Source organism: Schistocerca nitens, chromosome 7, assembly GCF_023898315.1.
Source record: "Schistocerca nitens isolate TAMUIC-IGC-003100 chromosome 7, iqSchNite1.1, whole genome shotgun sequence".
In the NCBI taxonomy this organism is placed as follows: Eukaryota; Metazoa; Arthropoda; class Insecta; order Orthoptera; family Acrididae; genus Schistocerca; species Schistocerca nitens.
The window spans coordinates 357,104,955-357,132,245 of record NC_064620.1 but is presented as its reverse complement, the minus strand read 5'-3'; the positions used below and the strand labels follow the sequence as shown (position 1 = coordinate 357,132,245).

The 27,291-nt window shown below is 40.6% G+C and overlaps 1 protein-coding gene across 1 annotated transcript in view; it reads left to right on the top strand.

The window, feature by feature from the left end:
* Window positions 1-27,291, top strand: part of LOC126195620 (protein bark beetle) — a 197,229-nt gene that overhangs the window by 143,789 nt on the left and 26,149 nt on the right. Inside the window, exons 26-30 of the mRNA XM_049934246.1 lie at window positions 2,861-3,082; window positions 16,297-16,557; window positions 16,768-17,015; window positions 20,149-20,360; window positions 20,905-21,135. Coding sequence (XP_049790203.1) covers window positions 2,861-3,082; window positions 16,297-16,557; window positions 16,768-17,015; window positions 20,149-20,360; window positions 20,905-21,135 — 1,174 coding nt within the window. The remainder of the gene's footprint in view (window positions 1-2,860; window positions 3,083-16,296; window positions 16,558-16,767; window positions 17,016-20,148; window positions 20,361-20,904; window positions 21,136-27,291) is intronic.

Here is a 27,291-nt window from a genome sequence, read left to right as displayed (position 1 = left end):
GTTGGGTATTCAGAGATTCCAGGAATTTTAACAGGTCAGTCTCACCATGAGTCCATATGGTAAAGAGGTCATCAATGTATCTAAACCAAACCAGGGGCCAAAGGCTCACGGATCCCAGGAAAGCCGTCTCCAACCGACCCATGAAAAGGTTTGGATAGGAAGGAGACATGCTGGTTCCCATGGCCATACCCCTGATCTGCCTACCAAAGATGAAGTAGTTGTTGGTAAGTATAAAGTTGATTAAGCTGAGTAGGAAGGATGTCATAGGTTTGGAATCAGGTGGGTGCTGACTGAGGAAATATTCAGCAGGAGACACACCATGTACATGGGGATGTTGGTATAGAGGGAAATGGCATCAATGATGACAAGCAAGGTGTGTGGTGGGAGTGGGATGGGTATAGGTTTCTGATGATCAAGGAATTGTGGTATCTTTGATATAGGAGGTGAGTCTTTGCACTATGGGTTGCAGGTGCTGATCATGTTCGGTGGGTGCTTTGAAGCCAGCAACTATAGGACGGCCAGGATGATTGGGTTTGTGGATCTTAGGAATAAGGTAAAAGGTGGGGGTGCATGATTTGAGTGGGGTGAAAAGTTCTATGGATTGAGGTGTTAGGCCTGAAGAGCCTGAGGTTTTAAGGAGGGACTGCAGGTCAGTTTGAATCACAGGGATGGGATCTTGATGGCAGACGCTGTGTGTAGAGGTGTCAGACAGCTGGCGTAGACCTTCACTAACATACTCCGTTTGGTCAGGTACTACAGCTGTAGATCCTTTTTCTGCTGGGAGGATAATGATGGAGTCATCAGCTTTTAGGGAATGTAGAGCCTGGAGTTCTGCAGAGGACAGGTTAGGGTCATGTTATAGGGACCTGAGGAAGGGTTGTGAAGCAATGCTGTGTGTGAGGAATTCTTGGAAGGCTTGTAAGGTATGATTTTGAGGCAGTGGTGGTGGATCAAGTTGGGATTGTGGTTTGAGCTGTTCAAGGCAATGTCCAATGTCAGGTTTGCTGTTGGAAAGGTTTTGGGATGTGTTGCAAAGTGATATATCCAGTTGATATTACATGTGAAGAAAGTAGGTCCTTCACCAAAGCTGCATGACCAAATGCATGTTTAGGGCTGAAAGTGAGACCATTGTACAACACAGATACTTCAGGAGGGGAGAGTGCTTTAGATGAGAGGTTAAGAACACTGCACTGTTGTGACTGGTTCTTGTGATTATGGGTTATTCTTGGTCTGGGAGGCAGTGGTGAAGGATGTGGGATGTTAAGGAGGTTGGCCAAGCTCGGTTTGTAGGCTAGGAATGGTGGTTGATGGTATGGCTGTTTACGGAGCTGCAAAGGGACAGGAAGGGAAACACCACTGTTCAGATTGTTTACAAGAAGGTGGGATAGCTTTTTGAGGTGAAGTCTGGTACGTTGTTGCAGTTTGAAGTTGGCTTCGTGGGTGATACCATCCAAGAAAACATGAGGGTCAGATACAAGCAGGATTTTGTAGAAGGAGAGAAGTCTGATGGAGTGGAAATTGGCTGATGAGGCATATAGATCACAGATTAGTCAGGTAAGAGCAAGAGATTGCTGTATTTGAAACTGTAAAAGAGCCTGGTGTAGAGTAGGATTACATCCAGAAACAGGGACTTCCAATGTTAGGTCTTTTGGAGTAACTCCAAGGGACAAGCAGGTTCCAAGAAACCGAATGTGGGACCTTAGTTTTGATAATGCAAAAGCATGTTTTCAAAAAGAACGGATGTAATATGAGATAGGATTCATCATGGCAAGAGAGGGCTTTTGGAGAGTTAGGAATCAAGGGAGTGGCAAAAAAATAAATAAATAAGCAGAGGGTGGAAAAGACAGCAAAACAGAAGAAGAGCAAGGGAAAAGCTGGGAAAAAACATAAAAATTCAATTTACTCCAAAGTTACATGCTAGACGCAAGTTACATGTTACATCGCATTATTTACTCATGATATTGTGATTACAGAAAGATTTATTAAATACCTGCTGAATACAGGACAAAATTACATTGTACAAAGAATATGTGCAAAGGCTCTTTGATTCACCTTCATCATTTGTGATGCAGTTATGAGCCTAGTGGCTCATAAATCTATATATACTCATGTGCTAGATTGGTTTAATTAATATTGTTGTCAAGATTGTCCCTAGTGTTCATAACAGCAAACTTAAGTTCACAAAATAAAGGTATAATAACTACCTTTTCTTACCTTTGTCCATCATGGAAGTGATATGTGACAGAAGGTGGAGTGTGCTAATGACATCAGCACAGTACTGTGTGTGTAATAGTTGTTTTATATCAGTCCAGTGTGTGATGATTCCTTTATTAGTATCATTTACTCCAAGTTACATGCTAGATGCAAGTTACTTGTTATGTCTCATTATTACTTAAGATATTGTAATTACAGAAAGATTTAAAAAATACCTGCAGAATACAGAACAAAATTACGGTACACTATAGTTAAAAGTAGCAAGTAGGCAATAATACCCATGATTTTATGTGTCATGGCTCTTCATTGTGTGCCCTGCTGTATATTTTTAACTGGTGACGACATTCTATAGGCACTATATCTTTAACATTTATTTTCAGAAACGTAAATAGGTAGTTAGCATTTCGTTTAGTTCAAATGTTTTCAAGTCACAATATGATATAGAATATTAAATTTCATTTTGTGTGTCCTTTTCTTGTCTCATTTTGGCAACAAAATCTTTTTAATTCCTTACTTTTTTTAAAATTTATTTAAAGCTTTATTTTCAGAATTTAAAGAATGTTTATTCTCTTGTATGACTTGTTCAAAACTGTATAAAGTTCATAATTTTAATATAAACATTTAAATGGCTGGCTGTATGTTTCAGATTTGCAAATCCTGATTTAGAATGGACTCATTCACCACGTGAAGAGTCTTATTTAGAAGGTGTCAATTTGACTGGTGCAGGCTTGCTACATGGAGAATTATCACCTGCAATACTTGCCATTGGTAGAACACCTGCAATGGCACATGTCACAGTAGAGAGATCGGCTTCTGATGGAATTTCTTTGATTGCACCTGCCTCATCTGCTCGTCTTCAACATGCTACGTAAGTCATTAAATGAGCTCACCTAAGGATTTTGTAAATATGTCGTGAGTTTTGAGAGTGGCAGAATCATAGAAACTATTTGTGAGTATGTTTTCAAGGGCACATATGCTGTTTCCCTTTTTTTCCCATTTTGCTGGAAGGTCTGTTGATGTTATTATGAAAACATGTTAATACAGGACCTTTAGGTACATTTGAAATGTTTCCTTTGGCCATACAGATCATCATCCCTAACTAACTCCGAAAACTTCACAAATGGATTTAATGTTCTGGATTAACAAACAACGTTGTTTAACCTATAAAAGTAAAAGTGTGGTGAACAACTTCTGAAGTGGGGCAACTTAACATTTTCCAGGACTGATATCAAACTGATTCCCTGTAAAAGTATCTTGGTGCATTACAAGTGATCACTTCTTTGATAATAATTGTTTCCAATGATGTTTTGCAATGATTGTTATTTCCACTTCTCTTCGTAAAAATTACTTAAAATGCTCCTATAAGAAGTGCATCTTGTTGCATGCTAAGTATGTTATTAGTACTAGACAGGCTTCATATGTAATTTATATCCTAGTTCCTGCATAACACAGCTGTAACAGGTGGATTGAATGAGAACCCAGTTGTACAGCCAACCAGATTCTGCAATTCAAATTAGTTTGATTATTTTGCTTATATTTTTCAATAGTTACTTGTGATTAACCTGTACAATGTATTTTATGTGTTTCAATGTGTATTGTCTTTAACTAAGGTGTCTCGTGGTAAGTTGACTGTTTTCTTTCCCCTATACGTTTCATGTGAGAAAAAGCACTGGTGCATTTTCTGAGAATACTTTGGCTAAACTACACTTGTGGAGGATAGATACTCACTTTTGTTGTCTATGTGATTTTGGTTGCTTTCTGCACAAGTTTTTGAAGTTCCAGCACAGACATAAAGAGAAACAATAGTTTCATATCTGATTCTTCCTTGTGTCTAGTTGGGGCAAACTGGCCAGTCTTCAACAGTGACAATAGAATTCAGCAAAGTTTCATGTAGCTATTTTACTTAGACTGGAGATTTATTGTGACAGAGATGTTCATAAAAATGCTAATTTTGATACCGTGAGATTGAAATGGGTGAATACTTATGGAAAAGAGGTACATGAAAGTACAGCAGAGTCCCACCAATCTGAACCCCGGTAATCCAAATGTTTGGCTAATCCGAACATGAAAAATGTTAGTCTAAGTAAGGAAAACTGTGCAGTAAACTTCTGTATATACACACTGTTTTAATTTACACAGTCCAGTAAACATGTATTAGAAAAATTGCCAAGAAAACATTAGGTTTAAACAATGCATAACAAGCTGTCAAACTTACTAAAATACAGCGGATATTTTATCCATACATTTTATATGACAAAGACTCAGTCATTGTTTTTTGGTGTAATGGAGACAGTCCTTTGTTGCCTATAAGACGCATAGTTGTGCCATCGTCTCATAAACATCAAATCAGCAGGTGTAGCAGTGGGCTGTCGCTCCAAGTAACATAGCGTGAGGTCAAGGGCTTCTGTTGCGTCAGTGTATGACACCAGCTCTCCTTTGTCGCCTTCAGACTCATTGTCACTTCCATCACAGCAGTCCACTTCCTCCTGGTCTTGAGTCACAGCAGCAATTAAATCAGTGTCAGTAAGATTCTCCACATATGCCCCATCCACTGCCATTCACTAATTTACGTCTCCTTCAGATTTTCCAGTGAATTTTCCTCTTCATTTTCAACTAGGGTGTCCTGAAATTCAAGAGATATCCACAGTTTTCTCCATGATTTTCTGAGTATTTTCTGAAAGTTTCTGCCATGCCTCAGCGGCCCAATAAACAACATCCTTCACATTGATCTTTTTTATTTTGTCCACTAAAGGAATGCTATCATCTTGTATCAGCATTCTTAAAAATTGTTTCCTGTAAATCAGTTTTAATGTCTGCAGTGTGCCCTGGTCCATCAGCTGTAGAAGTGGTGTAACATTGGCAAAAACTTTGCCACAATTTGTCCATCACATAATTCCTCAGTGCTGGGGTGAGACGGCACGTTATCAATCAAAAGGATTGCACGGGGAAACAAATTATTTACCTTAGAAAACCATTGCACAGAGAGAACAAACTGGCCGACCATTCTTTGAACAGCTTACTATCCATCCTTGCTTTTTTCTGGTTGTGATAATATACAGGCAGGGACTTCATGTTGGAGTTTTTAAAAGCACTGGGCCTAGCAGATTTGCTGACCTGCATTACAGGCAGTTTGTGATTACCTGCAGCATTGTTGCACGCTAATAAAGTCACACGATCTTTGCACATTTCAAAACCACGAGCATGGTCTTCTGCTTTTGATGCCAAGCTTTTTGTTGGCAATGCCCTAAACTTAAGGTGAGTCTCATCAGTGTTATAAATTTATTGGGGAGAATACTCTTATCATTTCCTCAAACTCACCCAAGTATTCCTTCACTGCATCACGGTCAGAAGAAAGCTTCTCTCCATTAATTGTTAGCTGACGGATCCCATGACGTTTTTTGAATCTGTCCAACCAACCCATACTCGCACTAAAAGACTGATCACGATTCATTAACTTGTTCAGGTAAACAGCCTTCTCCTGAACCAGTGTTCCACTCAAAGGAGTTCCCCTTTCTCTTTCCCACGTAAACCAAAGGAAAAGAGCTTCATTCACTTGATCATACTGGGACTCTTTCAAAGTCTGCCAAATTTCAAGTGTTTTAACCGAAGACGTTGCACAGGACTGTTCAAGCTTCACTTGGCTCTTCTTCCAATCACAAATGGTTGTTTTACGAACACCTAGTTCCGTTGCCAGTTTAGATACATTCTCACCATTGTCTGTCTGCTTAAAGGCATTCAGTTTTTGTTTGAGGGTTAACTTTGTATGTTTTTCATTTACTCATGACAAAAATACGTACACCACTACACCTGAATGAATACAATACCACTGTTAGGCGTGCCGGCGATTGATAACTAACATAACCAAGTGCTCTGCGAGCCAACTGGCAGTGCAGTGACCTCAGACACTACAAAGGTCTCAACAATGCACAAGAACAAGGGCAGGGAGTGAGAGTGAGCCATTGTTCCCACACTTGTTCCCATTTGTTACCATGGTGTACCTATTTATCTGCTTGGTATACTTCAGTCTAAAAACTCGTCACCATAATTCCAGCTAATCCAAACAAATTGGTAATCCGAACAAGGTCCAGCCTCTATTAGTTCGGATTAACGGGACTTCACTGTACTGTACATTACAAATTAAAATAAAGTCATGGAGAAACAAAATAAATAGGGTGTAAGAGACCAAATTTTATCCTTCTTCTTGTTTCTTCCGCTCATTCTTCATTCCACAGCTTGTTCCAGAATTTTAATCCAAATATCAAGACTCTCATAAGACTAGTATTGATTATAATAATACTAAAATAAGAAGTAAAACAGCAACTTCCTGATTTATGGTGGCAAACAGCTGTTAAACTCGTAAAAAAAGGCAGTAATACAGAAAATGAAAAGAAGTATATGAACTTTTGAATTATACATTGCAGATTCCATTTAAGTTGAAACCTCAGTGGTTGTGCTATTTCTGGTAAAGACTGTTCAGTGAAAATAACAACATCCCAACCGCTAAGACTGAAAACTTTAGTAGCTTCACCTTTTATAATAAATGAATCAGTTGCAAATGGTTTTATATTTGAGACTCTCTTGCAACTTGAGACTTGAAAGATATTTTACTACATTATGAAGTCTTTTCCTTGTAAATGTTAGTAAATCAATACTGTGTCTATTCTTTCACCAGGACTGGGTTTGAAAGTATATCTTCTTGTTTATGCATATAGTTTTCTGTTTAAAAGAAAATGATGTAATATATATTTGTCATTTCACATTCCAGTTTTCAGCAATCTTTGTCCCATAAAGATATTAATTCAGCCATAACAGAATCAAACCAACAGTAAAAAAAAAAATGCTTTAATATTTATTGCGGGAGTGACAGTGCCAACAACCCTCTCTTTGAATGTCTGTGCTTGCTCAGCTTCACCATATTAATGATTTGGTGGTTTTTTGTGTGTGTGCATGTGTGTGTCTGTGTTAAAGGTGAGTTGTTTGCGAAAGAACAAGTCCAAATGGAAAGACCAACAAACACCTTTTAAGGAACAGTCATTCACAATTCCCTTATGGTAGGTCTCATTCCTGCCTTCTCCTTGTACGGTCAGTCTTATTCCGTATTCTGTTTCCACTGTCTTATTCCGTATTCTGTTTCCACTGTTGCTCATTCCTGCATTGGTCTCGTTTGGTTGGTCTTGTTCCAGTTCTGTTGTTCCCACCTTGACTTTGTTCATGCAGTCTCATTCTTTTTCATGCAGACACATGTTCCTTATTATCAGCTCCATCATTTTTCATTCAGTGGTAGTTTCTTTTGTTCATTGCATTCATCTGTTCTTGATCCATTTCATCTGTTCTTGTTCCGTTTCCAACTGTTGTGAAAATCTCTGTTTCTAGTTCTTTGCTTAGGCTTTTCAGCGTCCACAACCAGAAATTTATAACTTTGTAATAATTACAGATTAAAATTATCACAAGAAGGTTTGATTTGCTAGAACTCATTTTTTAATATGCTAGTGTTTGAGACCAAAGTGCCCGTAATTGCCGTGCCAACTTTCACAAATAACATTTATCAGTGGCAATATATAAGTTTTTGTATAAATATCTTCTAAAAGATGTTAAAAATAAAATTTAAAAATGAAACTAAATAAATTAATTGAACAGTTTCCTGCACTATTTTCACTTTTCAGCTTTTGAGGTATGGTTGGCAATCTTTTGAAGGTATTGAACAGCAGGTGGACTAGGTGGTGTTCATTATGATGTGTTTTGGTCACTCAAATCACCAACTTTTTTAGTTAAAGTTTTGAAAATTTCTGATACCATTGCAGTTTGACATATATACAGTATTTAACAAGGGGACCATACAACTGGCCATTTTCAATTTTTGTTCATCCTTATAGGATTTGAAGGTCAGTGCCTCGACATCAATTTCCTGAAGGAGCATAGTGCAATTCTCAGAAAAGCTCGATAATTTGACTTATTATCGGAAAACTTCTAAGCTATATTAAGTAGAAAACAATTCCACGTTTGTCAATAGCAGCAGAGTGTGTAGCTCAGTAGTTTTTTAACCAAAAGCTGCTGGTTCGAATTTCACTAGCAGCAACTATTTCTTTTTTTCCACGTATATTAACAAATACAGTCCCTTTTTGAGTTGTCAGTCTTATGATGATCGGATGCAGCCTGCCACAAATTCCTTTCCTGTGCAATCTTTGGTCTCAGAGTAGCAGCTGCAACCTACATCCTCAATTATTTGCTGGATATATTCCAATCTCTGTCTTCTTCTACAGCTTTTACCTTCTACGGCTCTGTCTAATACCATGGAAGTTATTACCCGATGTCTTAACAGATGTCCTATCATCCTGTCAGTGTTTTCTGTATGTTCCTTTCCTCACAGATTCTATGGAGAACCTCCCCATTCTTTACATTATCAGTCCACTTAATTTTCAACATTCTTATGTAGAACCACACCTCAAATGCCTCAGTTCTCTTCTGTTGTGGTTTTCCCACAGTCTGTGTCTCACCATCATACAATACTCTGCTCCAAACATAATTTCTCAGATATTTCTTTCTCAAATTAAGGCCTATGTTTGATACTAGCTGACTTACCTTGGCCAGGAATTCCCATTTTGCCAGTGCTAGTCTGCTTCTTATGTCCGCCTTGCTCCATCTGTCGTGGGTTATTTTGCTACCTGGGTAGCAGAAATCCTTAATCATTCCATGTAGGCTTTCACGGCCGGCGTCTTCATCAATAAACACTTCCGGGCTAAGTTGCCGTGGTCGATCTGTAGAACTTCTTCTCCCTGACGTTTCGTTCTCAACTACGGAGAACATCTTCAGAGGTGACTCAACGACTGGCTGCTAGGAGCTGGGGCCGCCGCTTATATGGATATCGTAGAGGGCGCCACGGCACGTCATGTGGCGTCGATGTGCAGCTATCTCTGGCTATCATCTGTTCTCTCGATTGCAGGCAATCGATTGTCACGTGATTGATGCAACGTCGACCGTCATATCTTATCCAATTTTAATCCTTCTTCTTTACGATTAAAATTGTATTGATGTTTGTGGATTGCAATTGCCTCTCTATACATACGTGTATAATAATGCGACGTCCTCGCTAGCACGCTTGTTTCACCAAATTTTATTTCGTGATCTCCATCCTTAAAAACATGTTCCGCTACTGCTGATTTGTCGATATGTCCCAAGCGACAGTTTCTTTTGTGCTCCGTCAACCGTGTATTGATGCTTCTTTTTGTAGTTCCTATGTAAACCCTGCCACAACTGCACGGAATTTTATATACCCCTGGGGTGGCTAGGGGGTGACGAGCATCTTTTGTTGATCTTAGGCATTCACTAATTTTCTTAGTAGGTCTGAAAATGGTCTCTACGTGAAACTTGGCTAGTACTTTCCCAATGCCATCCGTGATATTATGGATGAACGGAAGAAATACTTTTCCAGCTGATGGTTGTTGCTGTCTCCTATTTTTAGGCATTTTTTTATTTGGGTGAAGTGCTCGGTTAATCTCGTTTTTCGTATAACCATTTTTCACAAAGGCCATTCGTAAATGATGGTGAGGTAACATAATTGAAATCAAGTTTGAACACTCTAGGAAGAGACAGATTGCTACTTACTGTAAAGAAGACATGACAAGTTGCTTAAAAGACACCCACATATAGCTTTTGGCCGCAGCCTTTGTCAATAAAGACACACATACACGACTGCTAACTCAAGCATCTCGAGCTGGAATGCGACATCACATGGGATGCAAGCAGCCATCAGGAACGGGTGACGAAGTGGAAGGGATAGTAGTTTATGGGTGGGGAGAGAGATGAATAGTGTCTGGTAGAGTGTGCAGGAAGTAGACTGCCAACTGGTGCAGCATCAGAAGGTTGTGGGTCATCGAGGTGAGGAGAAATTGAACAAAAAAATAGAGGAGTGGGGAAAGACGGGCAGATGCATTGGCAGGGGGCTGCAAAAAAACAAGTTGGGAGACGAGAATGGGAAGGAGGTGATAGGACAGAGGGGGTGGAAGCTGTTGGGTGGAGTGTGTGGTGAGACACTCAGCTGTCCCCGTGTACCTGAAGACAATGTATCTGCAGTGGCAAAACCCCCTTGCTGAGCATGCTCAGGCCTTCACAGACAGGCACTATCCCCCAGACCTAGTCCACAAACAGATCTCCTACATCATTTCCCTTCACAACTGCAATCCTCCCACCACCCCCAAAAACTAGCCATAAAGAAGTGTCCCCTTCGCCACCCAGTACAACCCTGGAGTGGAACAACTGAACCACATCCTTTACCAGAGCTTTAATAATCTATCATTGTGCCCTGAAATGAGGGACATCCTACCTGAGTTACTTCCCACCCTTCCTAAAGTGGTGTTCTGTCCTCCACCCATCCTCCACAACATCTTAGTCCATCCCTATTCCACTCCCAATCCCAACCCCTTGCCACAAGGATCATATCCCTGTGGGAGACCAAGGTGCAAAACATGCCCATTCCACTCACCAAGCACTTCCTATTCCAGTCCTGTCACAGGTTTATCCTACCCCATCAGGGACTGGGCCACCTGTGAAAGCAGCCATGTTATTTACCAGCTCTGCTGCAATCATTGCACAGCTTTTTATATTGGTATGACTATCAACCAGCTGTCCACCAGGATGGCCACCGCCAATTTGTGGCCAAGGGTGAAGTGGACCACACTGTGGTACAACATGCAGCTGAACATAACACACTTGATTTCAATGGATACTTCACTATCCGAGCCATCTGGATCCTTCCCTCCACCACCAGCTTTTCTGAACTCCATAGATGGGAGTTATCACTACAACACATTCTCCATTCCCGAAACTATCTTGGCATCAACCTACGGTAACATACTGTCCCCACACCCTCATCTACATCCAAATCTACATCTACGTGATTACTCTGCTTCACAATAAAGTGCCTGGCAGAGGGTTCAATGAACCACCTTCAGGCTGTCTCTATACCATTCCACTCTCGAATGGCGCGCAGGAAAATTGAGCACTTAAATTTTTCTGTGCGAGCCCTGATTTCTCTTATTTTATCATGATGATCATTTTTCCATATGTGTGTGGGTGCCATCAGAATGTTTTTGTAATCAGAGGAGAAAACTGGTTATTGAAATTTCATTAGAAGATCCCTTCGCAATGAAAAACGCCTTTGTTTTAATGATGGCCACTCCAATTCACATATCATTTCTGTGGCACTACCTCCCCTACTTCATGATAAAACAAAACGAGCTGCTCTTCTTTGTACTTTTCCAGTGTCATCCATCAGTCTCATCTGATGTGGATCCCACACTGCTCAGCAATATTCCAGAAAAGGGCAGACAGGCGTGGTGTAAGCAGTCTAGTAGATTTGTTGCACCCTCTAAGTGTTCTGCCAATGAATTGCAGTCTTTGGTTTGCGCTACCCACTACATTATCTATGTGATCATTCCAGTTTAGGGTATTTGTAATTGTAATCCCTAAGTATTTAGTTGAATTTACAGCCTTCAGATTTGTGTGACTTATCGCGTAATTGAAATTTAGTGTGTATTTCTTTTAGTACTCATGTGAATAACTTCACACTTCTCTTTATTCAGGGTCAATTGCCACTTTTCGCACCATACGGATATCTTATCTAAATCATTTTGCAAGTCATTTTGATCATCTGATGACTTTACAAGACGGTAAATAGCAGCATCATCTGCAAACAATCGAAGACAGCTACTGAGATCTTCTCCCATGTTGTTAATATAGATCAGGAACAATAGAGGTACTATAACACTTCCTTGGGGAACGCCGGATATTACTTCTGCCTTACTTGATGACTTTCCATCTATTACTATGAACTGTGACCTTTCTAACAGGAAATCTTGTACCCAGTCGCACAACTGAGGTGATATTCCATAGGCACGCAGTTTGATTAGAAGATGCTCGTGAGAGACGATGAAGAAAGCCTTCTAGAAATCTAAAAATATGGAATCAATTAGACATCTACTGTTGATAGCACTCATTACTTCGTGAGTATAAAGAGCTAGTTGTGTTTTGCAAGAACGATATTTTCTGAATCCATGCTGACTATGTGTCAATAAATCGTTTTCTTCGAGGTACTTCATAATGTTCGAATACAGTCTATGTTCCAAAACCCTACTGCAAATCGATGTTAGTGATATGGTCCTGTATTTCAACCAATTACTCTTACTTCCTTTTTTGGGTATTGGTGTGACTTGAGGAATTTTCCAGTCTTTAGGTACGGATCTTCCTGTGAATGAGTGGTTGTATATAATTGCTAAATATGGAGCTATTGTGTCAGTGTACTCTGAGAGGAACCTGACTGGTATACAATTTGGACCGGAAGCCTTGCCTTTATTAAGTGATTTAAGCTGCTCTGTGATACCGATGATATCTGTTTCTATGTTTCTCATCTTGGCAGTTGTTCTTGATTGGAATTCAGGAATATTTACTTCATCTTCTTTGGTGAAGGAGTTTCGGAAATCCATGTTTAATAACTCAGCTTTAGTGGCACCGTTGTCATCATGAAGTGAAGGTATTGATTGCGTGTTGCCACTGATGTGCTTTATGTATGACCAGAATCTCTTTGGGTTTTCTGCCAGATTTCGAGACAGAGTTTCGTTGTGGAAATTATTAAAAGCATCTCGCATTGAAGTACGCGCTATATTTCAAACTTCTGCAAAACGTTGCCAGTCTTGGGGATGTTGCGTTCTTTTAAATTTGGCATGCTTTTTTCACTGCTTCTGCAACAGCGAACTGACCCGTTTTCTGTACCATGGGGGATCAGTACCATCACTTATTAATTTATGTGGTATATATCTCTCAAACTGCTGTCGATACTATCTCTTTGAAATCATTCCACAGCTTTTCTACGCTTACATGATCAGATCAGAAGGAGTGCAGACTGTCTCTTAAAATGGTGTTAAGACCATTTTAACAGCTTTTTTAAATAGATATACTTTGCGTTTCTTTTTGATGGTTGTAGGAGTTACAGTATTAAGCCTAGCTACTACTGCCTTGTGGTCACTAATCCCTGTATTCGTCACAATACTCACTATTTGTCCGGTTTTATTTCTTGCTAAGAAGTCAATTATGCTTCCGCAACAATTTACCCTTTGAGTGGGCTCATGAACTAATTGTTCAAAATATTTTCTAGAAAGCATTCACTACAATTTCAGATGACGTTTTATGCCTGCTGCCGGCTTTAATCGTACAATTTTTCCAGCGTATCGAGGGTAGGTTAAAGTCACCACCGACTATAATTGTATGAGTGGGGTACCTAATTGAAATGAGACTCAAGTTTTCTTTGAAGTGTTCAGCAGCTATATCTTCTGAGTCGAGGGGTTGGTAAAATGATTCAATTAATAGTTTAGTGTCTGCCGCAACAGCTGAGTGGTCAGAATGATGCATTGCCATCCTCCGGGCCCGGGTTTGATTCCCGGCTGGGTCGGGGATTTTCTTCACTCAGGGACTGGGTGTTGTGTTGTCTTCATCATCATTTCATCCCCATCCGGTGTGCAGGTCGCTCAATGTGGCATCAAATGTAATAAGACCTGCACTGAGGTGGCCAGACTTGCCCCGTCAGGGACCTCCTGGCCAATGACACCAAACGCTCATTTCATTTCCAATAGTTTAGTCCGATTGTCAAGTATAACTTCTATCACACTATTTTGCTGCAACTATCTACTTCAATTTCACTACAAGGCAAACTACTTCTGACAGCAATAAATATTCGACCACCAATTGTATTTAATCTATCCTTTCTGAACACTGTTAGATCGTCTGAAATAATTTCTGCTGAACTTATTTCCGGCTTCAACCAGCTTCCTGTACTTATAACTATTTGTGCTTCAGTACTTTCTATTAGGGCGAGTTCTGGTTCTTTCCCAACACTGCTATGACAATTTACAATACCAATTGTTTCTACAACTAACTTACTGTGTTTTACCTGCCCTCTTTTAGTCGGACACCCTTCCTGTGGTTCTTCGAGGCCCTCTAACCTAAAACCCACCCAGTTCCATCCACACAGACCCTGCTACCCTTGTAGCCACTTCCTGTGTGTAGTGGACTCCTGACCTATTAAGCAGAACCCAGAAACTCACCACCCAATGGTGCAAGTCAAGGAATCTGCAGCCTACATGGTCACAGAACTGCCCGAGCTTCTGATTCAAACCCTCCACTCTTCTCTGCACCAAAGGACCACAGTCGGTTCTATCAACGATGCTGCAGATGGTGAGCTTTGCCTTAACTTGCAAGCAAGACTGGCAGTCTTTACCATTTCTGCTAGTTGCCCAGAACCAGAGACAATCTCCTCTGATCCAAAGTGACATACCTCACTGGTACTGACACGAGCCACCACCTGTAGTTGGCTGCACCCTGTACTCTTCTTGGCATCTGGAAGCAGCCTTTCCACATCCCGAATGACTCTCTCTGGTACACATACGGAGTGCACGCTAACTTCCCTCCCCTCCTTGGCAGCCATGTTCCTAAGGGCCCCCATTATGTGCCTAACATTGGAGCTACCAACTACCAGCAAACCCACCCTCTGTGAACGCCCTGACCTTGCGGGCCGAGAATCTTCCTCTGGAACAGGGTGGATGACTGCAAGCGGCTCAAGACATCGTCAGCCACAGCCAACGCCCGAAACCTGTTCATCAAACGAACTGGGGAGGCCCTACAATTGGCCCCTCGGTACGTTTTTCGCTGCCTGCCAGACTTTGGAATTATCTCCCAACTGACCACGGGTGAGGGTCCAACTTCAGTGAAGGCCACAACAGTGGACCAAACGGGCGACATGTGGGATGTGCTTGACGTCCCTCGCATCCCCACATGTGACCCCCCACAGTGATGCCCCTTGGCAGCAGCCTAAAGCTGTGTGACAGAAGCCAACTCAGCCTGGAGCTGCCAGCAAAGGGTCGCCAACTCATCTCATGTCTGTACACAGCGATCACAGTTCCTATCCATTACTGCAGTCACTACCGTTTGAAGCTTGTAAAAATATGCAATTAAAAAAAAAAATGAAAACAGTGTACTCGTCTTCTTAGCAGCAGGAACACAAGGTGCTCTCTCACTGACAGACTACCCGACACTGATCTATACTAACCAAAACAAACAAAAGCCTGTACAATATGAGGGTGGATAGCAATGGCGATACTATACACTACACTGTTATTAAAATAAAAGCTTGTGCCTAGTAAGCACTCGAATACACAAGAAATTACAGAAATAATCTAGTAACTACACAGTTATCTGTAAATAAGTCTCTCCTGTTGGAAGCTCATAAAAATATGTAAAAAACGAACGACGTACTCACCTTCTAGGCACCAGGAACACGAGGTGCTCTCTCACTGACCCTCTGTCTGATCATCTCCTCCCCATTCTTGTCTACCATCTTGTTTATTTGCAGCTCTCTGCTAATTAATGCATCCACCTGCCTTTCCTTGCTCCTCTCTTTTTATGTTCTGTTTTGCTCACCACTCTGCTCCACAACCTCCTGATGCTGCACCTGGTGGCAGCCTAGTCCCTGCACACTCCACCAGACAGCGTTCATCTCTCTCCCCACCTGTACTCTACTGTCCCTTTCCCCTCCCCTTCCCCTTCCCCACCCTCTCCAGATCGCTGCTTGCATCCCACATGATGTTGCATTCTGGCTCGAGATACTGAAGATGGTAGTCTTGTGTGGATGTATTTAAAATTTGTGGAGATGTACAGTATTATATAATTAGAAAACGGAAAAGCAATGGCGAATGAGTAAAAGTGAATGGGTCCCAAAAAGGGACAGTCAACAGTGAACTAGTTCTCAAAGTGAATGAGTTTGCTGGTCTCTAGTGTGTGCATATGTGTGTGTGTGTGGGGGGGGGGGGGGGGGGGGGTTATCTTTAAACTTTGACGGTTAGGTAATTGCTATGATGTAATTTTCACGCAAGGCATTACATTCTATGGAGGAATTCTGTACAGACACACTTTCTTTTTGGGGCCCTTTCAGAAAGATAAGGAGCCAAGAGCTTCAGCTACACATTTGCAGAAAAACATTGATTTTAACAGTTGACTTCAGGTTTTATTGAATTCATTTATTCTTTTGTTACATTTCAGAGTGAATAATGTCCTTGGAGTGGGTGTCACAGTGTTGTCCTTGACTGGAGAGGCCCGAGATGAAGGTGCAAGTTCCTTCGCTCCACTTGCCGATGCCTCATCTCTACCACGACATCTTTTTGGTGCTATTGATGTCTGTGGACCAGACAAGCATATCACAGTGGAAGAGCGTGTACTTGTATACTTCAAGTACGACAACAGACCAGTCAGTTGTGTTAAGGTCTTTTCCAGTGTTTACTACTCAAAACCGTTTGGTTTCAGGTGTGTTTTATTTTATATACCTATGGAGTATAAGAAAGACAAGTAAGAAATATATGTGCAAGGGTGTTTGTTATTTTATGCATCTGCTCTGATAATAGAAAAGAGAGTACTTCTTCATAAATTACTCATCCATACAATCTGTGCAGTAGATATGCCACAATAATTACAAGGGGTTGTCTACCATAACATTTGATAAAATTTCTTGTTCAGGTTTTTGGAGCTGAATTTACAAAATGGATCTGTGGTCCGGCCCGACTCTCTGACTCTTTTTGAGGGATATGTTAATGGAACTGCACCATTAGCAACTTTGTTGGCTACAATGGAGCCCTCAACGTGGCGTCATTTGTATCGCACCAGAGGAGCTGTTCTAGGGTTGCACATGATATCAGCAGGTGGTGGAGGCGACTATGGATTCATTGCTGAAATTATCACATTGCCAGTTTCAGCAGTTGGTTTTGGTAAGTTTGAGAAAAATTATCTGACACAGTACCTAGCACTGATTGCAAATTACATTTTGTGTATTCAGAATCATATTCGAAGAAAACTTTTAACAAACCCATAACTAACAGAGGCCACAGGGAATAATCTGTCCCAAATAATAAATCAGTCTACCATTTTTTTATATTCTGATAACATATAGTTTTCACAATCACACTTGTGCCCATCCATTTGTTAGTGTGAGACAAAAAACTCATAATTGTGAATGAGACATCCACCCCTTTATTGTCCAGGCCTTGAGAAACTTCATGACATCCATTGCCAGATCTTTAGCTACATCTTTTAATGCCCTGAAATTAGGAATATTCTGTAACAATTCTGCCCTCGCCATTCAAAGAAATATTCTATCAACATCATAACCTATACAATATATTGATACACCATTCTGTCAGATCTTCTCCTAACCCAGTGCCCCACAGTTCATCACGATGGAAGGTACAGGTGCAATACATACCCCACACAACAAGCCACCACCTGCTTCTTTGTTTCACCCAGAGGCTGTTCCTATTAGGGCTGTTGATAAAATATGAATATATCGATATTTTTCCCAAAAATAATTTTACTTTCACTGTGTGAAGGAGTCTTACTACTTTTTGAGCTTTCACCACATCCAGTCTTTCTCTTTGACTGTGTGAAGCAAGTACAGGTGGCATGAAGAAGTCCGACTACACTGGGAGGTGACAGTGTGAATGGAATAACAAGATTTCCAATGTGAAGAAATAGCACACCAGTTGCATTACAAAACAATTTTTAACACAACAGGTGTGCTATTTCTACACATTGGCATTCTTCAAAAACAGTTGCGAAAAATGATAAATAAAAATCTAAATGACAAGATTGGTTTTTGTGATGGGGGGGGAGACGTATGAGGGGAAATGCTAATGTAATTGGCGCTATCAACAGAAACTGCAATGTTTAACTTCACCATGCATGCTGATGTAATCAGCGCTATCAACAAAAACTGTAACATTTAACTTTAGCATGCAATTTTGATACTACAGTTGGTAGTTTGCTGGCATTTGAAAAAATGATGAAACAGGGAGTAGACATGAAGTGTTCTGGACAAATCCGATAAGTGACGAAACAGAACGACAGGCCCATCGGACACCTTTTATTGTGCCACTTACATGCAGTTACAATTATTAGTAAAGTGGTTATCACCAAGTGTGAATATGCATTGCTTTCCTTCCAATTCTTGCTCTAAGGGGGATAAGCAGGCTGCTGGCTTGTTGATGTACAGAGTATCTAATAATAAATCAGTATACTTAAATATACAACTCTAAAACTGCGATATTTTGGATTCTTGATATTTTTAAAAATGTCAACAGCCCTACTTCCTATCCAATCAAATTTAGGACAGTGTTTGAAAGCAGTGGTGTCATATACCAGCTGTGTTACAGTTACTTTGGAGTTTTCTACATGGCTACAAAAGCTAATCAATTGTCTACAAGCATGAATGGCAACTGTCACAACCTGTTGACAACTGAAGACTTAGACAACTGTTTACTTACATGAAGCACATCACACTACAGCTCTAGCAGTAGCCTCTCTGATCTATGCAGATGGCAACTGTCCCTCTAGGCATTGCCACATTACCACAGAATTCTCTTATCTCTAGTTCTTTTATGATATCCTTATTTATTTTGTAGTCTATGTTGGAGCAGCCCTTATTTTCACACAGGAATCTCATTTCTGTTGTTTTGATCTGAGACTAATTTCTGTGGTTTTCATCTGTGTCTCACTGCCTTACAACAGAGATGGGGAGCCATTGTTTCTCTTCTGTAGTTCTTCCAGCATTCAGTACATTACGTCTTGCACCATAGATTTTATAAAAAATCACAACTTTATTTTCAGAGTCTCAGTCATACTTTGTATGACTGTTCTATCTATAACATATTATTGATACAGATTTTTAATCTGATGTAGTTTTCTCCATGAAATGTCATAAAGTTAGGCTCCCATCAGAAATTGCATTTATATGTTCCAGAAATTTTGTTTAGCATGTAAAGGGATTTCTATATGTTGCTATTGCTCAATTGTCTGCAGATAAGATGGTATTGGTTGATATAGCTGAATCCCAGCAAATAGTTCTGCTTTCCACACTGACTGTATTGCTTATTTATAAAGTGGCTTGGATCGCCCTTGTCAGAAAGTATTTGCTGTAGCTTTTGTCTTATAAATCTATTGAATGCTTTTGTCTAAGTCAGTGACTGCAATGTCTGTCTTGAAAGTATATTCTCGGCACTTATTGACTATCTGTTGCATGCTAAATACATCATATAAATGAACGATCAGTATTATGATAATACTAGAAAAATTGACTTTCGGATGAATAATGCTCCCACTAAAATCTTTGATCACTTACCTAATTCCATGAAATGTAAGCGCATAACAGAGATAAATACTAAAGTGTATTGTGAACATTTCTTAAGGGCTACTCTTACTCCAATGTATATTTAAAACTCATAGCATGCATAATGTAGAAGAATTACAGTTTACCTGTTCTTTAACTCATGCTAATACCTCTTACTTATTGTTGTTTTTGTTTGGATCGCCCTTGTCAGAAAGTATTTGCTGTAGCTTTTGTCTTATAAATCTATTGAATGCTTTTGTCTAAGTCAGTGACTGCAATGTCTGTCTTGAAAGTATATTCTCGGCAGCTATTGACTATCTGTTGCATGCTAAATACATCATATAAATGAACGATCAGTATTATGATAATACTAGAAAAATTGACTTTCGGATGAATAATGCTCCCACTAAAATCTTTGATCACTTACCTAATTCCATGAAATGTAAGCACATAACTAAAGTGTATTGTGAACATTTCTTAAGGGCTACTCTTACTCCAATGTATATTTAAAACTCATAGCATGCATAATGTAGAAGAATTACAGTTTACCTGTTCTTTAACTCATGCTAATACCTCTTACTTATTGTTGTTTTTGTAGTAGAAAAATTCAAAGGAAGTTTCCACAAGAAAAATATCATTCAGGAAATACGTAATGGGTAGCTTATTTTGATAAATATGTTGTACCACAGTTGTAATCACTGTTGCTTGAATGAACTCTAAACATATTTTAAATGTTACAGACCGTGATGCACAGCACAACATAACAGGATCAGTTTTGGCAGGCTGCCGATTAGGAGCAATACGTTACCAGAGTGCTGGTGAAGTCAATCCACTTCTGGCAATAGACAAGTGTCGTATTCTGAACAATTGCTTGCAACTTTATGGGAATTTCTCTACTTGTCAGTCTGCTGTTGAAATTGATGTGCAAAATATGGAAGGCCTATATTTTAAGGTAAGAACTAATTCATATCAGGGTAAGCAGCTACAAATTCTGCTTCTTCTTTTGTCAAACCTCCAATACAAACAGCAGCTTCATTACAGGCCACATCATTTATACCAGTTATACAGATAATGAAGTTACTTCCATGCAAAATCTTGCCTTCTAATTCCAAGAGTTCAATTATGATTTTTGCTCTAGTTTGACTCTTCAATACTTTGCCAATGTGAATATTATTGTTCATTTTCATTGTGTACAAGTGAACCCACATATCAGTATTAATTTTCTATGTAGTAGCAGTTTTCTTCACACTGTTCATGAAGTTTACTATCAGTAGGCTTTTTTTCCGTTAGCTTGTAGAAGACTTTTATTTTTTCATTGTGTTTTGCTTTTGTTTTTGTCCACAAGCTGTTTGCAAATTTCATTATCCTTCTTAGAGTAGACGTTACTATTATTTATTGACAATAAGCTGTTGGCCTATCTTTTTTCATCTACTTTTTTCCCCATTATCATTCCATATGTATTTAACTGTTTAACAATGCTGTACTAATGTTCACAGAACAATGCAGTCCTTGGCAATGTGGGTGGCCTGTCAGTTAGTGCAGACTCTCGTGGCTCTGCAACAGCACTGCGTGGTTTTGTGGGTCACAACGCCTTTGCACACAACAAGCAACAACCAACTCTGAGAGCGGAGGGCAGGCAGAGTAGTCCGTACCAGCAACTCACAATTTATAGAAACTATTTTTCCCGTAATGAAGTGCCTTATAGGGATTTCATCCTTCTCCGCCAGGTGAGACCCTCATTACCTATCTGTGCAGAACTTACTGTTGCAAATAATGGCTACAAACTTTCAGATTTTCTTGAAATAGATTTATTTTTGTCAGGTAAAAAATTATAGCGAGGAAGTGAAGCCTTGAAATTTACATAGCACATCATAAATGGGTTTTGTACAAAACCACAGACTTTCTTTGATTGTAAAGGTATTAAATCTACATGTCTTAATTTAAGTCCCTGCATATTAATATTTATATACTGGTTCCATTCTTGTTATTGGGCTACATAATCAGGAAATCAGAATCTTTAATTAATGTTGCCACAGGGCATGTATTATTTGATATATTTGATTAGTTCCACTCATTAGATCCTGTGCATACCTCTCTGTGTTGACAATGGTGCGGAGCAGTGTTTTAAACCTCTAACTTGTTGCCACCAAGGCAATGAAGATCTGAGGATGTTTACATCTGACAAGTGAAACAGGTCAAATAAATCAAATTATATGTGATTTGTAGCAGTTTATCTGTACATTAATTACAACAGTCTCTGTAGACCTCGTAATTAGTGAATGGATAAACTGCTACAAGAAACATATAAAAACAGAGACTGTTGCAATCAGGGTACAGATAAACTACTGTAAGTTGCACATAAGTTGATTTATTTCACCAGTTTCCCTATGGGCATTGCTTGTGTTTGCTATGGATCGTTAATTATTTGAACAACATAAGCTAAAGACTGTTCGCTATTAACTTCATACTTAGCAAAATTGTTTAGCTAAATACTACAATGTTTGTATGTATTGTATGTAATGATGATAAAGACAGCATTCTTAGTTTTTTTCTGAAGAAGAAGGAGGAGGAGGGAAAAGAGAGAAAGAGTGTACATAGAGGTTATCCACAAAAGATGGAAAATGGAATAGTATGCAGGGTTCCACCTTCCAAATCATTAGCAGGACACTGCAAGATACTCTTGATTTTTACACTGACACATTCACCCATTGATTGCACTAACACGATCGTGCTGGCATTGATAATTATGTTTCTTGCTGTGAGGTGGCAAGCATATTCATACTTTCCTTCATCTGGTAGCACTGCTTTTCCTGTTTCTCTATGTGGGCCGGCAGACATTTCAAATGCCTTTGGGTACTGTTGGTTGACTTCATCTCAAATCATACAGGTCATGTCAACTTGTGGTCATGCAAGTCTCTGGAAAAAATATATATTAGACCTCTATATCATAAGTGTTAATTTAACTTACAGGCTCCCTTTAATGTGAATATTTAAGATGAATATATTAAATTTAAGTTAATTTTCCCACTTATTTTTTTTCCTAATTTGGAAATTCACAGAACACTATCTTTTCTGTTATATTACCAGATACTACTTATGTAATTATAAACAGTATCTTCTTTGCTCCAGCTGTCTGTATTACGTATATATTTATTACTAAAAATGTAGGAAAGTGCACTTTTATGAGTTTTTATGAATCATTTATTCTGTTGGTCAGAAATCAAACCCACATATACTTAGAAACATTTATTTACTTGGAGTAACATCGGAAGGGCAGCTCTAAACAAAAACAAAAAGCAAAGAATAAACATCAAACTCACCTACTCGTCCAAGGAACAAACAATGCACTTCACTGGTCGGTCTCTTGTTTTCACACAGCCCCCCCCCCCCCCCTTTAAAGTGCAAAACACCTGAGATGTAGGGGTACCTGAATTTGACTTGTCATCCAGCTCTTGTACGGACGACTGGTTGATGTGCCAGTGTGAGCACATGTGTGACTGGCTGTTCTATAGTCATCTGGCATCTTGATGTTGCCTCTTCAGTTCGACTAGGTGTATGCTCGTCTGACCCTCAATCATCCTGAACTGGAAGAGTGCTTTTGTGCCTCGGTGATGGTAAGGTCCATGCTGGTTTCACTCTTTCAATGGACACGCTGACAGTTTTCCCATTTTGCAAGATATGTATAGTATGGGCATTACATCACAGTACTTGGCAGGGCCCAGTATAAGGAGGTTGTAGGGGAGCCTGTATGATGTCTGTGCACAACATGACGTGCAAGCAATCCGCCAACGCTTTGTGCACGAAGACCAGATGTTTACCATGGCGGGATGCCGATATTCTCAGTGGTTCTCCATAAACCATCTCCGACACTGATGTGCCAATATCCGCCTTATACGCAGTCCGTGAACCTAGAACTACTAGTGATAGCGCCTCTGTCCAACTCTCTCGCTGACACATGAGGGCCGCCTTCAGTGCTCTATGCCACCTTTCCACCATCCCGTTGCTTGCCGGGTGATAACTGGTTGTGTGGTGACGCTGGAATCCACATAGTCTAGCCAGTTCATTGAACAGATTGGATTCAAGTTGTTGACCCTGATCTGATATAATATGAAGGGGGCATCCAGAAAGTGCTAACCTGCTATATCTGTCACTGGTATAGCCTCTGCCCATCTTGTGCATCTGTCTACTGCCGTGAGCAAGTATTTATAACCCTCTGAGGGTGGAAATGGATCCACTATGTCGAGGTGAATGTGACCAGACCTTGTGGGTGAACCTGCAAAATTTCCGACCTCTGCATGAACATGTTGTCCTACTTTACAATACTGGCATTGAAAGCATGAGCGACTCCAATTCCTGACATCCTTTTTAATCAATGGCCACACAAACCACTCAGTTAGCAACTTGATAGTGGTGTTTGCACCTGGGTGTGCTAAGTTGTGGACACTGTCAAAAGCCACTTTGCGGAATCGCTGTGTAATGTTTGACCGACAATAGTTTTCGATGTGATTCCCCCATCAGCAAGCATACCTCACCCTGAAGACTTCACTAATCGCTCACTGCATAAAGCTACCCGAGCAGAGGCATTCACAAGTGCTTTACCAGGAGAAATGTGGGGACAGAAACGCGTCAGAATTTTGGAGACATTTGCGAGCGATAGTGGTTCGCAGAGTAATATCTAATGAGTTGCTGCTACATATCTGGTGACAACAGCTTCCGTCTCAAGTACAGTTGACATTAATAGCATATGAAGGACATCACTGGATAAATTCCTGCAAGTAGCTGATAGAGCATGTGCCACATTGAGTCAACCACTGTGACAGGCGTAGCGGCCACAAATACAAGCCTCACAATAGACGGTGACAAACACACATCGCAGTTTTTTGTGGAGCCGATGCTGAATTGTGCCACTACATCTTGTCAATAACCACCAGGCATCACTGGGGAACTCCAAGAGTTACGGACCACAATGAGATGAAGTATCACACATTTCAAGAACTTGGAGCTACAGACAGTCGGTGATAAGGGGATGCAGTGACCTCATTCATCCAATCTACAGCCATCAGACACCATTCGAAGTCAAACTACTGCCAATGATATCTGCTAGTACCACAGATGGCTCGGCGCCCGTGCTGCAAAGTGCATGAAACCATGTAAATGCCCAAATGGCAGCAAGGGCAGTTCGAATTAGGAGCCATGGGCTGTGGCACTTACAAACAGCGCCCTTGACGTAACTAGAGTCAAATTGCAACAATGCACAGATGGACACATGGGAAAGGTAAGGCCCATGATAGCATGCTTACTATTTTTGTGATGAGTCATGGCATGACATCACATCGGTTGCACATGATTGATAAGATTTCATTCTTAAGATTTTTAATAGACAATGTTTCAGAGGTCAGCACCCTTCTAGTCATGGGCACAGCTAAAACGACAATGCAGGAGCCCTTACGGTTCATAGCCGTGAACAACTCCAGCATCTGTTGTGATATGTTGCACCATATTTTGATCTTGCTTCCTGGCACTTCTATTTGTTCCAGCCGCAATCCTGCGTGTCAGTCTGTTAGTGCAACTCTTGATCTCTCTCTTGTGCTGTAGCGAGGTTGTCGTAATTTAAGATGGTGACTAAGCTGCATACTTGAGAAAAATAATCGGCTACTATGTTCTCTGCACCTCCAATATACCATATGTCCATAGTGAATTGGCTGACAAACTCTATGTGCCATGGTGAACATTTGTTGCTGATGTTGTGGAATGCTGAAGTGATACGTTTATGATCCGTAAAAATTGTCACGGGTCGGGATTCAATGTAAGGCCGAAAATGTCTCACACTCTCATGTATCACCAGTGACTCCCTATCACAAGCAGTCTATTTTGTCTGTCTGTGCAGTAGCTTCTATGGGGGGTGGGGAACCTCAAAGACAGCCAATGTCCATTCAATTCTTGGTGTAGTGCTGCTCCAATTGTGACCTGGCTGGCATCGACCACAATATTCAGTGGTGCACCCGGGACAGGGTGGGCAAGCAACACTGCATCTTCAAGGCTGGTTTGTAATTGACTGAAAGAGTTACTCATTTCCGGTGTCCATTGTAATAGTCTCTTGCCCTTGGCATTCTTACCCATAAGTACGCCCGTTGGTGGTACGTAGGTGACAGCTGTTACCGGCAAATTATAGCGGTAAAAATTTACCATGCCTAAAAATTGTCTGAGTTGCTTATAGTCTGTTTGCTTTGGTAGATTACACAATGTGGCAAACTTTTGAGGCCGAGACTCCGTTGCCTAGGAAAGTTACCTTGCTTTTACGCATGACAGACTTGTTATCATTTAGCGCCACTTCATACGTACACAACATCTGTTGCACTTCACATATATGCTTGGCATGAACTTGTGCATCAGCTGAATATATTAATATGTCATCTAAATATGCAAAGCAAATTGGCAAGCCTTGTAACACTTCATCAATGAATCTCTGCCTGATTTGGGCTGCATTTTTAAAACCAAATGGCATAAACAAAAATTCAAACAGGCCAAAAGGTGTTATAAGTGCTGTCTTTGCAACATTGGTATGTGCCACTGAGATCTGACTGTAAGCTTTCCAGCAATCCAACACTGAGAAAACTTTTGCACTGGACAGAGAATAGGTAAAAAATGGAAATGAGCGTTTGGCGTCATTGGCCAGGAGGCCCCTTACGGGGCAGGTCTGGTCGCCGTGGTGCAGGTCTTACTACAGTCGATGCCACATTGGGCGACTTGCGCGCCAGATGGGGATGAAATGATGAAGACAACACACCACCCAGTCCGTGAGCAGAGAAAATCCCCGACCCAGCTGGGAATCGAACCCGGGCCCCTTAGGACAGCAGTCTATCACGCTGACCATTCAGCTATCGGGGCAGACAGAGAATAGGTAAATTCCCAGATATTAGGAATCGGGTACTTATCTGGGACTGTTCTTGCATTCAGCCTATGGTAATTGCCACAGGGGCACAATGTGCCACCCTTTTTGTGCACTAGGTGTAACGGGAATGACCGTGGGCTGTCTGGACTTCGTATAACAGCAGCACGGAGCACATCCTCAAATATTGCCTTAGTCTCAGCCAACCATTGTGGAGCTATTCTACGAATGCGTTGTGAAACCGGTGGACCTGGTGTTGTGCGTATATAATGCACTGTATGATGCCTAACACTGTTCCCTACACCAACGTATGCGGACTCCACTGTTTACTTGCATCATTAATTACTCCTATTACATTGTCCAAAGAACCTCTCTTAATTACCTTTACCCTTTCATATTGTGTACCACTTATAAGGCAGGCATTTGCAAAGTCAACAGCCAGTGCGAAGTGTGACAGAAAATCAGCACCTAATATGGGTTGCGTAATGTTTGCCACCTTGAAATTCCAATTGTATGGAGTAGGAAAACCAATGTCTATCATTATATCTTTGTGCCCATACATTTTGATGCTGGAGTTGTTCACAGCTATGAACTGTAAGGGCTCCAGCATTGTTGTCTTAGCTGTTCCCCTGACCGGAAGGGTGGTGACCTCTGAACCAGTGTCTATTAAAAATCTTAAGCCTGAAATCTTATCAATCATGTGCAACCGATGCGATGTCATACTATGACTCATCGGAAAAGTAGTAACCATGCCATAATGGGCCTTACCTTTCCCATGTGTCCATCTGTGCATTGCTGCAATTTGACCCTAGTTATGTCGACAGCACTGTTTGTGAGTGCTACAGCCCGTGACGCCTAATTCTAACTGCCCTTGCTGCCATTTGGGCATTTACATGGTTTCATGCGCTTTGTAGCACGGGCGCCGAGCCATCTGTGGTTCCAGCAGATATCATGGGCAGTAGTTTGACTTCGAATGGTGTCTGATGGCTGTAGA